Raw genomic sequence first — 18,213 nt, 5'->3', positions numbered from 1 at the left:
AACTTTGAGTGATTTGAAGGAGGTGAGTTTCTGAATATTCGGTTCCATTAAAAATAGTTAAGTAATCAGAGTTATTGTGCACACACAGAAACACTAGCAGTAGCTGTGTTGGTTGAGCTACTGTGTCTTACACCATTTCACTTTATAGCTACTTTTCTTGATAACCAAAGAGATGTTTAAAAAAGCAGAGACCTATTTTGTAGAAAATTTAATTTCAAATACTGCAACAGGTCTTCAAATTCGATTTGACCAATGGTTTGGCCATAGTAAAGTTGAATACCAGTAAGGAATATAATCTGGTTGTTAAAGCAAGCTATTAAACGACCACCTTCTTGAAACAGTGAAACATTTTTTAACGGTAACAGTTGTATGTTCTTTTTAATTATAAAACTATGCTCGTTCAAAATTTCAATTCAATCAGTTGAGCAGTTTTTGCTTGAAAGAGTAACAGACTCTCAGACACCACTACATTTTTATATATTTAATAGTTAATAGATGTAATACTAGGGACATTAATCTTTTCTATTCTTATATAATTATTCATATATTTCCTGATGATACTATAATAGAGAGAATGAAGAGTATGAAAAATTCTATGTTTGATGAGATTTGAAACCAGAACCTCTGAATGAGATTAAAGAAATACGCGTTTACTCCCTCATTTGTGAACTTGCATAATTAATTTACTTATTATTTTATGTTATAACATTAAATTAATGGAGCAGGAAAGCTCTAATGGTATTTAAGATACTAATACTGCATGGTAATATAATACGATATTGAAAAACAAGAAATTAAGATTTGTTAATTTTCATGTTTTATTCGGCGATAATATTATCATTTTACAAAATAAAAAATAAATTCTGTATACTGTTAATTATTTTGTTTTAAATATATTTTTTTATGAAATAGAATTTTCAATATTTCATATCAAAAACAAAGAAATAATAAAAACTATATTAAACACTATAAAACACTAAATATAAACATAAATATTTATGCACAGGACAGGTTTTAAATACAAAATTACATTTGTCTGTAATAGTGTATAATATTTACAAGAAATAAAGTTATATTTAACTGTAAAAATGTAAGAACAAGTAAATATAATAAAAAATAATTGAAATAATCATGTCATAATGAGAATGTATTCAGATCTATAATTAATTTCACTGTAAAATTACATTTTAAATAAAACTGGTATGAATTGTGTGCGATAACTACAAGTAAATAAAAAAAAAAGAAAATGAAGAGCAAATTTACTGCTTCCTTCACGAACAGCTAATATACAGAAATCGTTTTAATCAAAACACTCTATTTTGTTATTAAATAATAAACCAAAAATTGCAAGCAAGTTAAAAAAATTTAATAACTTCATCTTTTAAATGAATGTCTTTTATTGTATTATTTAATATCATCTCCTGGTGACTCGGAACCAAGTTCTATGCGAGTTAGAAGTTTAATTTACATTTAATCCTCAATTTATAACAACCTCATATTGGAGAAGAAGATGTTTCAGTTTTTTTTAAATTTTTATTCATGGATACTAATATGAAACATCATATTTCACAAATTTGGTTCTGAGCGTTTTCATGAACTATTTTTATCATTTCTTGTGTAAATTAATTAGTGGATAAACTTCTTTTAAATCTACCCAATTTACAATTGATTATCACTTTGTAAATAAAAAGTGAAGTCAATAATTGTAGGACCTTAAGTTATTGTTTCCATATTTCCATAACATTATCGCAAGTAAAGAAACTGTTATGCTCAAGGTAAGAAAAGCCGTTTTTAATAAACTATTACCATTACAATTGTAAGACACTAACTTGAGGTAAGAAATAGAACAGACATCCAAATTACAGACAGTTTTATGCAATGGTTGGTTAATAGTTTTTTCTACATTCCTTTTTCTGTTTGTATCAAGAAACAGCTTTTGTGCCATCTTTTGAACTCCATCCAATTATGTTTTATTCATAAGTTTTTAGATCTAACTATATTTTAAATAAATAAACTAAACAATTATTTTAAAAAAGTAATAAAACTGACTTAAAAATCACACTACAATTGTTATTTTTTAAGTATGTGTAAGTATTTTGGTCTATCTTGTGCTTAATATGCTGAAAGTGGATTGACTGATTTGAATGAAATTTGGCACAATGACTCCTGTATATTAACAATTGTTGGCATTTAATTTTTGTCACAATTGTGTAAAGGTGCAAGAAGTTTACCCATATTCTGAAGTGATTTTACAAAATTTCCTAAAAATTTTTAATAGAATTTGTAAACATCAAGTAAGACAATAACTGATGAAAAAATTATGTTTATATATATATATATATATATATATATATATGAAAGATAACAATAAAATTTGGAATATGAGATCACATGCACAATATCAAAAATAATTTCAATTATTGCTGTAAACCAATAAACACAATTATAGTACAATGAATATTAGAAAAACTTTATCAAGACAACAAAGCCTGAACCGTAAATAAAACAGCTGATAATGATGTAGTTAATTTCCATATGAAAGTTAAATGTAAGTCTTTCTTACATTTAATTCCTTTAAAATATCGTTATGTCCACAGGGCATGATGGACCTTATGGCATCTGTGTTTCAAAATTTTACTCAAATGGTAAATAAATGTTTTCTAATATTTAATCTTCCTTAGGTAGTTAAGGAACATTAAACCATTTGGTATTCTAATGGTGTGTGGTCTAATTCAGATTCTTGAAAAGGGGTGAAGGCAAAAAACTCTTATTTATTTTTAGTTTCTGGACTCCAAGTCACATTCTTGCATTAATAAGATGATTCGATTAAATAGTATGTCACTTTGTTTATGCATTCGGGCGATTTCATTCAATAGTAATACAATTTTTTTCTTCAATCTTCATTTTTCTTGATGTTTTCATACTGAATTAACAGGTTTTTATGAAATTTTATACTGTCTTCTGAATATGGTTCAATGATGCCGATTTAATTTCTGTTACAATTGATCAAGGGGGGATAATATGATCATCATGGGTCCCAATCTAAAAATTTGACTTGCATAATTCTTTACTTGCAAACTTACACATTTTAATGTTCCACTTAATTTTCCTCCTAAACTGCAATCTGTCATGGGAAAATCTTTCGATAGTCAGAATTGCATAACTCTTTGCCAGTTTTTCTAGTTAAAAGTTATTCATTTTTTTTTTTTATATTATTGACCTAAGAAAATAGGTAAATGATAAAAATGGTAAATGTATCAATCATTTTAAAGCAAATACTCTGAGAAAAATTTATATTTAACTTCTATGTGGAAATTGAGGAAAAATTCTACATCATTGCCAGCTGTTTTACATATGGTTCAGACCTTGTTAACTTGATAAATTTTGTTTAATATTCACTGTACTACAGTTGAATTTATGGGTTTACATACACATCTTCAATTATTTTTATAATACTTTTCATTTTATCCTTTATTCCAAATTTTATTGTTATTTTTTGAAAAAAAAAATACATATATATCTCGCACAGGTTTTTCTTTTCCCATTTTGGTCACCTCTCAAAGATAGGGGAACACTCACCTGATATGGTGGATACCAAGGAAATAAAATTCTCAGGGCAGACCAAAAATAGCAAGGACACATCTGCTCCAAGTTAGGGATGGTGATCCAACAGCATCTGTACTCCATAGGAGTGGCTGCAACATTCTCTTCTGAGGCTAACAACTTCAGTTGTACTTTGGGACCTGAGAATTTGGTCCCCAAAACATTCAATAGTTAAGCATAATGGCAGAAAAAAATGAAAAGATAACTAACTACTCCAGGTAGTAACTTGAAATTTCGGAAATCCACTACTACTGGGAACAGCAGCATGAGCAAGGTCTGGAGAGCCCCAACCATCATGCACAAAGAAATCAGGGCCTAATGGAAGCTCTGCAATTAAACTTCATTCTAAGTGTAAATGTTTTCTGGCGACAATAAACATCAACTTTTTGCTCAAGACTAGTAAACTTAAAAATCTAGTTGACATACTCAATGTCCAAAAAATAGTGATTGCAGCTATACAACAAACTAGGTATCTAGATGAAAAGCACTTTGAATCTGAGAATTTTAGAATTTACAAAGGAAAACCTACTATAGTAATAATGAAACATATCATACCTCATCTGAGAACTGCCTTCCTTGCAAATAAAAATATAATTAACTCGATCATAGACTTTAAATCACCATCTGTTTTCCCTTTCAATACTAAAATGCGCCAACAAAACATATACAATAATTAATGCACATGCTCCTATTAATGAAGACAAAACCCACAGAAAGTTGAGGACATCAGGGATTTACTTGAGGCAGATATGGATAAAATCCCAAAAACAATGTCGAGGTCTTTCTTTCTTTGTAGGCGTTTTCAATGCACAAACAGAAAAGGACAAAATAGATGAAAGAGAAGTGAGTAAATACACAGCATATAGGAGAATGAATAAAAATTGTTTAAGATTAATCTCACTGTGTAAGTTGGAAAACCTAAGAATTATGACGGAACATTTTCAAAGGAACCCCCAAAAGATGAAAACATGGAGGTCCCCGTGCAAGAGAACCGGTGAATTTCAAATTGATCATATGGTCATTTCCAAAAAGAATACTCAGAAGATCATGAACGTTAACGTCAAGAAGGGACTTAACGTTGACTCAGATCACTATCTCACAACAATAAGTTCATCCCTCAGAATAAGAAGACCATGGCCCAAAATAAAATTTGCAGAATAGATACCCACAAGTGCTAGAAAATAAACAAAAGTTCCAAGAATTACTGGAATACCTCAACCTCAAAAGTGGCAGGACTTGAAAAGGTATATAGTAGAGACTGCACAAGAGATAGCATAGACACCAAGGAAAAGGAGGCACAGATGGTGGAATCAGGAATGTGACAATGCATTAGAAAAATGACTGAGATCCTGGAAAAACTGGTACATTAATAAAAGCACAGGAAAACCTTGTTGAATTTAAACTAAAATGGAAACAAACAGCAAAAATCCTACATAATGAAATGAAAGATTATGAAAACGGTCTCCTTGACCAAATTAACCAAGCTTCCAAACAAATGACAATATAAACTACCACAGAATCATTAAATAGAAGTTAACCAAATAATTTCCTCCAAGCCTTTACTTTAAAAGGAAGAATGAAGAAATGACAGGTAATGGGAAGGAGAGCTGTGAAATCCTGACGGAATATTTTGGCAAACTACTCAATTGTAAAGAGCCAGAGGAAAGATTCCTAAAAGTAGAATCAAAACAGCAGTTCCCAGATTCAGTACCACCAACTATGGAAGAAATTAAAAACATAATACAGAGTCTTAAAAATAACAAAGTGTGCCGTGAAGACTCCGTCATAGCATTAATATGGAATATGTCAATGAAAATTCAATCTGCTTGCTGCATAGAGTACTTACAGAGATTTGGGAAAAAGAACTCGCAGAGAAGTGGAAAACAACTCTAATTCATACACGTCACAAAAAGAGGACAAAATGAGAGGTCAACAATTACTGAGGGTTGTCTCTTCTGCCAGTTATGTAAAAATTCTTTCTAAGGTTAGGTGGAATCAGGAAAGGATGATTCTGCACAGAACAGATTTTTAACTTGAAAGCAGTCATCAGGAAATACAACTTGGCAAACAAGAGAATAAAGATCACCTTTGTAGATTTTAAAAAGGCCTATGATTCAGTTGATTGGAACTGATTGTATAACGTTCTTAAAGAATTTGGGGAAGACTCAAAACTAATAAACCTCATCAATCAAACTTTCACAGACACAAAGTCCAAGATTAAATTTAAAGTGAAATATCTCATCCTTTTGGAATGAAGACAGGAGTCAGGCAGGGGGATGGAATGTCTCCTCTTCTCTTTAGTGTAGTCTTGGAAAAGGTCATAAGAGAATGAACAAAAGCTTACCAAGATAAATGCCTGAAGCAAGTCAAATTGGGATGTACGAGGAAGAATTTGAACACTGGTTGTCTGGTCTTTGTAGAGGATCTCGTCCTCTTGGCAGAAGATATAGAAATGGTAGGACAACTAAATGTTCTACACAGAATGGTCAAAAAGGTAGGCTTACTAATTTCTATAGAAAGAACATAGATTTTTTTTTTTTTTTTGTCTTCAGTCATTTGACTGGTTTGATGCAGCTCTCCAATATTCCCTATCTAGTGCTAGTCGTTTCATTTCAGTATACCCTCTACATCCTACATCCCTAACAATTTGTTTTACATATTCCAAACGTGGCCTGCCTACACAATTTTTCCCTTCTACCTGTCCTTCCAATATTAAAGCGACTATTCCAGGATGCCTTAGTATGTAGCCTATAAGTCTGTCTCTTCTTTTAACTATATTTTTCCAAATGCTTCTTTCTTCATCTATTTGCCGCAATACCTCTTCATTTGTCACTTTATCCACCCATCTGATTTTTAACATTCTCCTATAGCACCGCATTTCAAAAGCTTCTAATCTTTTCTTCTCAGATACTCCGATTGTCCAAGTTTCACTTCCATATAAAGCGACACTCCAAACATATACTTTCAAAAATCTTTTCCTGACATTTAAATTAATTTTTGATGTAAACAAATTATATTTCTTACTGAAGGCTCGTTTAGCTTGTGCTATTCGGCATTTTATATCGCTCCTGCTTCGTCCATCATTAGTAATTCTACTTCCCAAATAACAAAATTCTTCTACCTCCATAATCTTTTCTCCTCCTATTTTCACATTCAGTGGTCCATCTTTGTTATTTCTACTACATTTCATTACTTTTGTTTTGTTCTTGTTTATTTTCATGCGATAGTTCTTGCGTAGGACTTCATATATGGCGTTCATTATTTCTTCTGAATCCTTTTTACTCTCGGCTAGAATTACTATATCATCAGCAAATCGTAGCATCTTTATCTTTTCACCTTGTACTGTTACTCCGAATCTAAATTGTTCTTTAACATCATTAACTGCTAGTTCCATATAAAGATTAAAAAGTAACGGAGATAGGGAACATCCTTGTCGAGAACATAGTATATGACGAATATTAAGAATGCACCAAAACTGATACAACCAGTGCTCAAAAGAATTAAGAAGATGAACAAATTTAGGCACTTGGGTGAAGTTATCCAACCAAATGGAATGGACAAGGAAGCAAATATTGTCAGGATCAATAATTTTCTAAAATCCTATGGCCTAACAAAGGACATGTACAATAAGAAATGAATCTCAAGGGTGGGCAAGATCAAGCACTATACAATGGTAATCGATCCAGGAGTTTTATACATGGCAGAGAGCATAGCTCTGAACCACAGGGTTATTAAATAAACTGGAACTTGCTGAAAAACAGATACTAAGGAAAACACTAGGAACCAGAAAAACTAACGATGGTTGGAATAAAGGAAGAATGAGATACTTTAAGGAGAGTAAGGGAGATAATCAAGGAAGCAATACATCAGCACAGACTGGCATTCTACAGAAATCTGAAAAAAATGGATTCAGAAATGTTTACAAAGGGAATTTTTGACAAGTGTAATGGTAAAAAGATGAACGTTAAATGGTTCAAGCAAGTTAAAGATGACTTAAGGGTAGGTAGCAAACATAAACGTGATGAATTTAAAAGACAGACAAGTGCTTAGGAAAAATTCTTAGAATACAAAGGGATCCAGAAGAAGAAGAAAGAATGTTAAAACTTAAAGAAGTCAGAAGAAAGAAGGAAGTGGCACAGTGAAATAATAGGCAGTATTGGAGAGATAAAAATCTAGCCAGAAGTTCTATTCCATGTTGTCCTACAGTGAGTGATGTCAAGAAAAAAAAAATATATATATATATTGGATTGATCAAATTTTAAGAAATTTTGTAAAATCACTTCATAATATGGATCAATTCAATCTAATTTTTGTTACAATTGATCAAGCAGATGGTAAGCTGATATGATCATGAATCCCATATCTCAAAATTATTCTTAAAGAACAGAATAATATTTTTACATAATCCTTTCTTGTGTATTTATACCCCGTTAATTTTCCTCATGTTGCAGTCTGTCAAGGGCAGAGACAAGGGTAGCTAGAGCACAACTTTCCCAAGAATTTGGAAAGGTTATGCAAGTTTTTGCCAGGGTTTTTTAATTAACTGAGTGAGGAAAATCTTAAAAAAAGCTTGATTTACTAAAGAAATTTGTCAAGGAGTGTGGCCCCTAAAAGCAGTATTATGAAGAAAATAGTATTAAAAAAAAACAAATGCAAATCTTACAAGCTTATAATTTTTTGTTACTTGTAAAAATATTAAAATACTGTGTTATTTCCCAATAGACTGAGTGAGTAGTCAACAAAAGCAATTTCATTGTTGTACTTAACATTTGTTCTGATTACTGGACAAAAGGATTCAACATGCAAAGGATAAATGTGAAATGAAAAAAACTTTATACTCACAACAGTAACTGTTGGACTATCGTTAGTTGTCACAGGAAAACTATTATTTTTATTATTACATATATTTTCCTGGGCAATTTTATAATAATCACCAGAAGCTTTTTTAGTATTTGGTATTTTCTTCAGTCGTACTGAACAAACTTCTTCCATTTCTCTTGGAGTTACCGGGCTAGCCTGTCTTGATGATTCTACTAAACAAATAAAAATAAAAATCTGTTTGTTACTATTACTTTATTCCAGTAAAACAGTAGTATTATCTTATCAATAATAATTACTATTTATATATTTTTTGTCTTCAGTCAGTTGACTAGTTTGATGCAGCTCTCCAAGATTCCCTATCTAGTGCCAGTCATTTCATTTTGATATGCCTTCTACATCTCTAATAATTTGTTTTACATATTCCAAACGTTGCCTGCCTGCACAATTTTTCCCATCTACATGTCCCTCCAAAATTAAAGTGACTATTCCAGTATGCCTTAATATGTGGCTCTTACTATGTCTCTTGTTTTAATTATATTTTTCCAAATGCTTCTTCTTCATCAATTTGCCACAACACTTCTTTATTTGTCACTTTATCCACCCATCTGATTTTTAAACATTCTCCTATAGCACCGCATTTCAAAAGCTTCTAATCTTTTCTTCTCAGGTACTCCGATGGTCCAAGTTTCACTTCCATATACAGCTACACTCCAAACATATATTTTCAAAAATGTATTCCTGATGTTTAAATTAATTTATGTAAACTTATATTAATATGAACAAGGATTTAAATTCAGTCCATAACTTCTGTAACTGTAGATTTGTGAGTTACATTCAGAGTAATAATTCCACTATCGTAATGAAACAGAGTGCTGCAAACATTACTTTATTCTTATAGTAGAGGATGCCGCCAACAAACAAATTGCTACATGTAAAAGAAATGGATATGTTCATTATAATGACAAAGTGGTATAAGCTATAAAAACATAATAATATTAATGATATACTTGAAAATGTACAATTTTGTTAGGTTTACTATACTGTGGAAATTAATTGAGACAAGCTATTTTTTTCTCCAAATTGTTATGTGATTGCCAGTTATGTCTGAAACTGCCTTAAACTGGTTTATCTGCCTTGAGGTGGTGTGACTGTTTGACCCAGACAATAAGAAAGCAGTTTGACTGGAAAGTTGAAATAGTCACCTTAGCTTATGTTGTGAGCCTTTGAGTGTGGCAGGTGGATGTTAGTTTCTGCATTTTATGTAACATGTGTTGTTTTTGTGTGTTTAAGAATTAATATTTCTCCAAGGAAGCGTGAAAAAATTATTACTCTTAAAGATCACACTTCTGTATCAGTGAGAAATATCACTTCTGCAGTCGGCGTAGACAAATCAAGTGTATTAACAATTCTGACAACAATAAAAGAATTTGGATCATCATCTCCAAAAACGAGAGGAAAATGTGAGTGCAAATGGAATACTACTCCAAGAATTGATAAAATTCTAATAAGTAATAGTAAAATTAATCCAAGGAAAACAATCTCAGACCTTAAAAGAGATTTATTGGCAACTGGTTTTGATGTTAGTAGTTCAACTGTACGCTGTAGGCTTCCAGAAGCTGGTTGGAACGCAAACCAACAAAAAAAACTGTTTTTATCTCCTAAAATGAAGAAAAATGTTTAGCATGGGCCCAAAAATATAAATTATGGACTGCTGACAACTGGAAGAAAATAATTTTTAGTGATGAAACTCATTTATTTGTACAGGGTTACAAAGCGAATGTCATGAGACGAGGTGACTATGAACCTTTGAGAACTGAGCGTGTACAACAAACTGTAAAATACCCTCTGAAACAGATGTTTTGGGTTTTTTCATGACAAATGGCATTGGAAGCTTAGTTCCTGCTCAAGGTATGATGAATTCAACCGAGTACATAGAAATATTACAACGTAGAATTGTTCCATTCATGTAAACTTTTGATGGAACATTTCAACATAACTTGGCCCCTTGTCATAATTCCAAATTGGTCAAGACTTTCATGCTGGAAAACCAAATTAGTGTACTTGACTGATCTCAAAATTCACCAGACTTAAATCCCATTGAGAACTTGTGGAATATTTTGAAGAGAAGTTTAGGCAAGATGGACTGTGTGACAAAATAACACCTGATGATTAATGCTGTAAAAGTGTGGTCCCACGATGATGAAGTCAAGAATATGTGTACTAATCTAGTGGAGTCGATGCCAAAATGTCTTCAAGAGGTCATTTCTACTAAAGGAGAACCTACTCTGAACTAATATATGTATTTATCAGTGTACATAAAGGGATAGAATGAATAAAAGCATTTTTTTTTGAAAAAGAGTGTTTTTTCTACTTTGTCCCAATTAATTTGCACAGTATAGAAATTATTTCTAAATAGTCGTAGATGTTTAGAAAAACAGCGTTGCAAAAAGGTTCACCACCAAGCAATATTATAAGCTATATGAAACCAAACATCTATTGACATTACAGATTTTATTCATAATATCAACATGTGTACAATAATGTATCGTATAAAGTTGAATGATTCAATCATCAGCTCATGTTATTATGTTAATTTTTAATTTATATTTAGTTCGTTTTATTAACATTAACTATTATTTATTTCACTCATCTTAAAATTTCTATTTGAATATTGTTTATTATTGATATGATTAATCTATTCGGGTAAATATAATATAATATTAACAATATTGTATAACTTATTAAAAAAAATAAACACTGAACAGCATGAACTTAGTTTAAAACAATTTTTCAGTTAAAATAAAAAGACAAAACCAAAAAAATTATATACTCTAATAAGGTACGGCAAAAAATTCTTACAAAAAATAACTGCAATCAGTCCTTGATTTATATATTGCATAAAATACATCAAAAAGCTTTTTGCATTACATAAATAATACAAAGTTCTTAAAAAATAAAATCTTCTTTTCTATTATTTTTAATCATGGTCCACATTTCACCACCTGTACAGTAGAAGCGGTCTATATATCCAAGAATTTGTTTATCTAGAGAGCAATCAAGTGTTGAACACTTTGGCCAATATGCAGAAGTATCTTTCCACAATACTGAATCAAGCTAATACTTCTTCTATACGACTACACCGATTAACATTTCCTAATTATTTAAACCATGATTATCTCAAAAACATACTCCTTATTGCAAGTAGATAATCCCTTCTTTATGATTCCTTGTTACTGTCATTCATTTAAATTCACCCGATTAAATGTTATTTATAAAATTAATAATAATAATATTCAAATTTAGCTTAAAAAGTTTTTTTTTTAATAATGTATATAATGGAACATCAAGCAGAAAATGACTTTTGATCTTTTATACTCAAAAATATCTTTCCTGCCTGTGATTTTGTGTTTGAAAATAGTTTTTGCTTGTGCAATTGGGATTACACATGATCATCCACCTCACATTTCTAATTTTGAATGACACAGTCAAGAGCACGAGATTTTTAATTATATTTTAAAATTCGCTTTGCTGCAGAGAAAACTACAATGATTCTTCTAATAAGAATTTTTTTTTTTTATCGACATATCAAACTTTGTTTTGCATTATAAAAATTCATTCTCCAAAAAAACAAAATGTTATAATATAATTTTTTCACACCGAACTATATAATATTAAAATTTGAACGGTGGTTTTTTTTGCTTTAAGCCTATTTTATAAAATTCAATTAATTAATTATCAACTAAACACAAAAACATATGAGTTTACATTATTTTTTTCAAAATTCACCAGTGACTGATATACCAATGTTTTAACTTGGCTAATATATATTGGACCATAGTATTGTAAATTATAAGACAATATGCCATAGTATTAACTGTTCATTATCTACTCAAATTTCACACACACACACACACACACACACACACACACACACACACACACACACACACACACACACACACACACACACACACACACACACACACACACACACACACACACACATATATATATATATATATATACATACACACACACACACACCCACACACATACACACGGTGTGTGTGTGTGTTTCTTGAGTCATTTACTGACTCAAGAAAATCTTAACGATCTCATACGAGATTAATGTTATCCAAAAGACAGTCTGAAATGCTTGCTTCCCGGCTGAAGGGATGGAATCTTCTTCAAAAGAATACAAAGATATGTACTTATCGTAATCGTCATTCTGATGTTAAAGACTATTTTTCTGAAGAAAATGGGTTAGTGTTTTGTAATGTCATTTCTTCTCTTATAGAGATACTTTGTAATGAACATAAGCCAACAGAATGGCGCTTGTTCATCGATTCCTCTAAAGTTAGTTTAAAAGCTTTGCTTCTACATTATGGCAATAAATTCCCATCAGTATCTGTGGCTCACTTTGTTAGTATGAATGAAACATATGAAAACTAAAATTATATTGGAAAAGCTTCAATATACAGTGTACGAATGGAATATTTGTGGTGATTTGAAGGTAACTGCACTTATTCTTGGTCTGCAGCTTGGTTACACAAAGTACTTTATTTTTTGTGCAAATGGGATAGTAGGGACAGAAAAAACCATTTCCTTAGAAAAGAATGGCCTAAACGCGAATCACTCATTCCTGAACAGAAAAATGTGAAACACGACCCGTTATGTAATCCTAAAAATCTGTATCTACCTCCGCTACATATCAAACTAGGATTAATGAAGAATTTCGTTAAGGCCGTGGACAATATCTTGGTTTCATGTACTTAAAACAGAAGTTTCCTAAAATTAGTGATGCAAAAATTCCACAAATACGATCGCTAAGATGAAAAATTTGAGGAACTATTGAATATAATTACTCATTTATCATCATAACTTACTCATTCATGTTTATTAATTTCTAATGTCTAAATTATGCATTTCTGATTTAAACGTTACCAAGGGTCTGTGTAACTCTAGATACTATTGTCTGTAATAATTATTAAAACATATAAATTAATCCGATTTTACAAAACAGGCTAATATTACAAAAATGTCATGAGCTATCAGTAAAAATTAAATATTTCATAGATCGATGAAAAAATTATTCTATATTATTTGTTTTTTCATAATGAATTTGTTTAAACGATTACCATCTGGTGGCCTCTACTACAAAGTTATTTCTTATTAGAAGAATCACACTTATAAGTTTTCTTTCAAGAATTTTTAAAATTTAAAGTGAAAGTCTGGTGGCTGCTATGAAAAAAAAAATAGCAATTGTAAATATAAAGAGGATGAATTATAAGAGCAGTAGATTATTTCCAAACCCAAAATCACAGATAGTAAAGATATTTTTACGGATTTAATTTTCCCATGAGAGCCCATATAAAAGAGCGAAGACCAAATTTTTGCTTGAATACTCCATTTATAAATACTTCAATCCTGTTTTAAAAAAATGTACTAATTTATGTTTTTTTTTGTTTTTTTTTTAAGTGGATGTACAAAAACTTGCGAAAGAAAATATAATGATAATTTTGAGCTAACATAAAGACCTTGGTCACTTTTGAGTTATGTTCGCATTGTGACTTTGAAAAAAAGTCGATTTATCATTTTTGTAAATTTATTTAAGAAAAGTTGATGTGGACACCACATGACTATCTTGTACGTCTATTAAATTATATATACATATTTTAAAAGTACATAAAATTTTATTTCATTAATAACTTTATTTTTTATTGTTATTTTTGAATTATTATTTATTGTAAAAACGTTTTTACAATCAGAGGTTAATAATTATTAATAAATCAATATATTTAAATGAAAAAAAAAGTTAAAAAAGGAGATGAAGTCAAATTCAAATGGATGTGTCTTCCCCTTGTAAGATCCAAATGTTTCATTAATTAAAATTTTATTTGCTGTAACTCTGGAACCGATGAAAATAAGTACTACTTATGATATATTGTTGAAAAGCTCTCAATGAGGGCTTATTACTGTAGTTAAGAAAAAGTCCAATTTTTGGACACTTTTGGTTCAGTCGATTGTAATCAAAAGGAGAGGTGCACAACTAGATGTGACATAAATGCTGAATCCAAAATTTAAACATCCTACGGCTAATCGTTTTTGAGTTATGTGAGATACATATGTATGTACGTGTAGAAGTTACGCAGAAACTAGTCAAAATGGATATTTCCGTTGAAATCTGAAAACTGAAATTTTTCGCGATCACAATACTTCCTTTACTTTGCACAAGGAAATAAAAAATACGTGTAGGACGAGCCAGTTTAAAATAAACTTAATATGCAGAACACAGAAAATAAAATTTTAAAAAGAAGAAAAAGATTGTTTAATGTGGAATAAAAAAAATGTTTGTTTTAGTCAAACAGAGCACCAACAGTGTAGCAATTATTTGATTCCAACAAGCAAGAGATAATAATTGTGCTCTTTATACGATTTAAAGGGCATGAACAACCCATCCTGCCTTAAAACTTTAACTTTTTATTTTTGAATCTGTTTGTCAGTGAAGACTGCAGTCAAAGACTCCTGAATAAAACTACTGCATTTCCGGCAATATGAAGAATTCATAGTATAAACACTCTCTGTGACAAATCACTTTGAATATTCTATTTTCTTGTTATACTCTTGGTTCTGCAGCAGTAAATAATAATAAAATACTTTGATTATTAGATGTACCTGTGTTTATAAAATGCATGAAGTAGAAAAACAGTGTTCCTTATGATGAAAAAAACATGGTAATGTAGATTTTTTTTAAATTTTAAAGTAAAGATATAACAAACAGTTACAAAAATGTATACATAAGATACATTGCCCGCATAATAAACATGCTTATATTGAAAAATACTTCAAAAATATGAGTAAAAATAAGCATATTTCATGCATTTCAAGCATTATAGTTAAAAATCAAATAACAACAATAGAACAAACATGCATGATGAAAAGTACTATAAATATAAAAGAAAACTAAACATGCAAATAATAAATAGAATTTATACAACAATTCTATGTTAAATAAAAATATATTACATTCAAATTCTAGATCATTAGGAAGTTCATAAAATGTATTCATATAGTTAAATGACAATCTTTTTTGGCTATTGAAACATGCTATATATATAACTACGAGCCCCAAAATTACTTCAATCTGTAGCTGTAAGATTTCAAGTTTTTCAAACAGGCACCGTTGGTAAAATATAATTATTATAAATTTAATATTAAAAATAGCTTACCAATATTTATCTGATTTCCGCAAACATTTTGGTATTCTGCTATCTTCAACAGAAATTTATAATAATTTTGAATTAAAATACATAAAAAATATAAAATTCACATGATAAAATTATAGACATAATAATTTTGACCATCATAAGAAAAATTTTGTAAACGTTAGTCATAAATTAAATTAAAATAATTACATCTGTTTTATAAGTTTCACAATTGTTATCTACTCATCATCGTCATCTATTCATAACAATTGCGACACTCTTACAAAATGGACATAATTATATTAATTTAACTTATGACTTTAACATTTACAAATTTTATCTAATGATAAATTGTTATGTCTTTAATTTTAACACGTGAATTTTATATTTTTTATACATTTTAATTCTAAATTATTATAAATTCCTCCTGAAGATGACAGAATGGCCGGAAACGTTTGAGGAAATCAAATAATATAACGGTAAGCTGTTTTTAATATTATATTTATAATATTCTAAGACTTATTTTTTAATGATAAAATATTGAGGTCAATATTATTTAATTTCCCAATCTTTTTTTTTTCCAGTAAATTATATAATTTTATTTCAATACTCAAATTGTTCATTAAAAAATAAGAAACTGAAGAAAAAACTAAAAAAAAATCTACTGTTCATAGTAATTTTCAGAAGAAAATAATTAAGACCTTGTACTAGGAACAGTAATCCACAAAAGTAAATATGTTATCAGATGTAGATAAAGAATGTATACATTTATTCTTTTAAGGACATAAACAAGTCAGATTCTTTGTATGTAAATACCGACTGGCTATCGAGAAAGAGTCTGGCCACATTGATTCCTCTTCCCGATACATCATATGAGGGGAAGGGAAATTTCCTTAATATAAATGCATGTTATATTTAACCACACAGTTGCCAGTTAATAGTATTTTTTTAAATACTATTAAATTAAAATTAAATCCAAATAAGTTTAAGAAGTAATCAAAAAGAATACTTTTCTTTATATTTCTGCAGTTTTTAAACACAAATTTTAATGATGAATTGAATGAATAATAATTGAAAAATTATCGGGTAACAAAATAAAACCACTTTCCTATTATAACAGAGTCATTAAGTTCTACATTTATCGGTAAAAATAACTAAACTGAAATCAACAAATGTAATGTACATACTACTGAAAAGGTATAAATGAATTCTATCAGCGTATTACAGATAACAGTTGCTCAGCATTAAACTATAAAAAATGGAGAATACATTTTTCAATAATTTATCCATTTATTAACTGATAACCTGAAATAAGTTGTCCTAAAGAAAAGATCAAATTTCTCGTAAAAAAAAAAAATAAATAGTAATATAAATCAACGATTACATTTATGGTATAAATAAAAAAAATTAACAAAAACATAAGCTAAGCAGTATACGTATGATAACACTAACTTAACGTAAAGCCTGAACAAAACAATAATATTTTACAAACTATGTCATATAACAGGAATTGTCAACCTGTGGTGCATATCACATGCGGTATGTTGATGGAATTCAACAAACTCTGTAAGAAATAGAATAAAAACTGAAAGTTGAAACAATCTTTCATTTTATCAGATAGAAGTAATTAATTTTCTTGTCACATAAATATAAGTAAGATTCAGAAATTTTATAATAATATACAAATTTCAATAACAAAGATTCTGTGTGTCGCATGTGGTAAGGATACCTATAACTCGTGCAGACTAAGTATTATTTTAACTCTACAATCCTCAAAAGCACGTATACGGCTTAATAGATCATCTAGATTAAGAATTGTAGGTGACCTGATATGACACAAAAGGCAACTATGAAAACGATACAACCATTTTCAAAAAAAAAATAACCTGAGTCACGCCAACTTAAGAAATTGAAAGTAAAATGGTTTCACACTTATTAATTTTTTTACTAGACCAAGCCTTTCATTTCATTAGCTACATAGAAAATATCATTTACTATCTAAGATAGCAACTCCGGTATTTTAGGTTCTTTTCATGAATCACAACCATACAAAAAATTATATAGAAGATACATATTCTATATGTATACATATTATCAAAAAATGATATAGAATATGTAGTGCAACCGCTTTAATCAGATAATGTAATTAATATACCATTTTTTATTATGAAACAATACATGATACATGTTGCTTTAACTCAATAAAAAAGTAGTTTCACATATTCTGACATTATCCAGGATATTTCAACATACCATACAATCCCAAGAATTTTTCGTAAGGAAACCTGTGCCATTTTTTTTGACGTTTGATATGTGAAGGAAAATAGATTTGCTGCAGAATATATATCAGTTAATAGACATTTACCTAATTAATAATGCATTAATTAATTAATAATGCACTGCTCCCGTTCTAGCTAAAATTTCTCAAGAAATTATTTACAGAATGAATATCATTCCCTGAAAGGGACCTTGAAGCATTACTTTGAGTGAATTTTGTGGTCCCTTCAAAGATAGATCATACCTTTCTTACTAAACATCCCTTTCTATTACATTAATTAATTCCTTTTCATATTCTGTAGGTTTT

General features: G+C 29.7%; 1 protein-coding gene across 1 annotated transcript in view; it reads right to left on the bottom strand.

The window, feature by feature from the left end:
* The window catches only part of NaPi-III (Na[+]-dependent inorganic phosphate cotransporter type III), a 144,192-nt gene that overhangs the window by 20,315 nt on the left and 105,664 nt on the right, over window positions 1–18,213 (bottom strand). The window contains exon 7 of the mRNA XM_075379761.1: window positions 8,446–8,636. Within this exon, the coding sequence (XP_075235876.1) occupies window positions 8,446–8,636 (191 nt within the window). The remainder of the gene's footprint in view (window positions 1–8,445; window positions 8,637–18,213) is intronic.

This window comes from Lycorma delicatula, chromosome 12, assembly GCF_047948215.1.
Source record: "Lycorma delicatula isolate Av1 chromosome 12, ASM4794821v1, whole genome shotgun sequence".
Lineage (NCBI taxonomy): Eukaryota > Metazoa > Arthropoda > Insecta > Hemiptera > Fulgoridae > Lycorma > Lycorma delicatula.
Note: the sequence above shows the minus strand (reverse complement) of the source record. Positions and strands in the feature narration are given on the sequence as shown.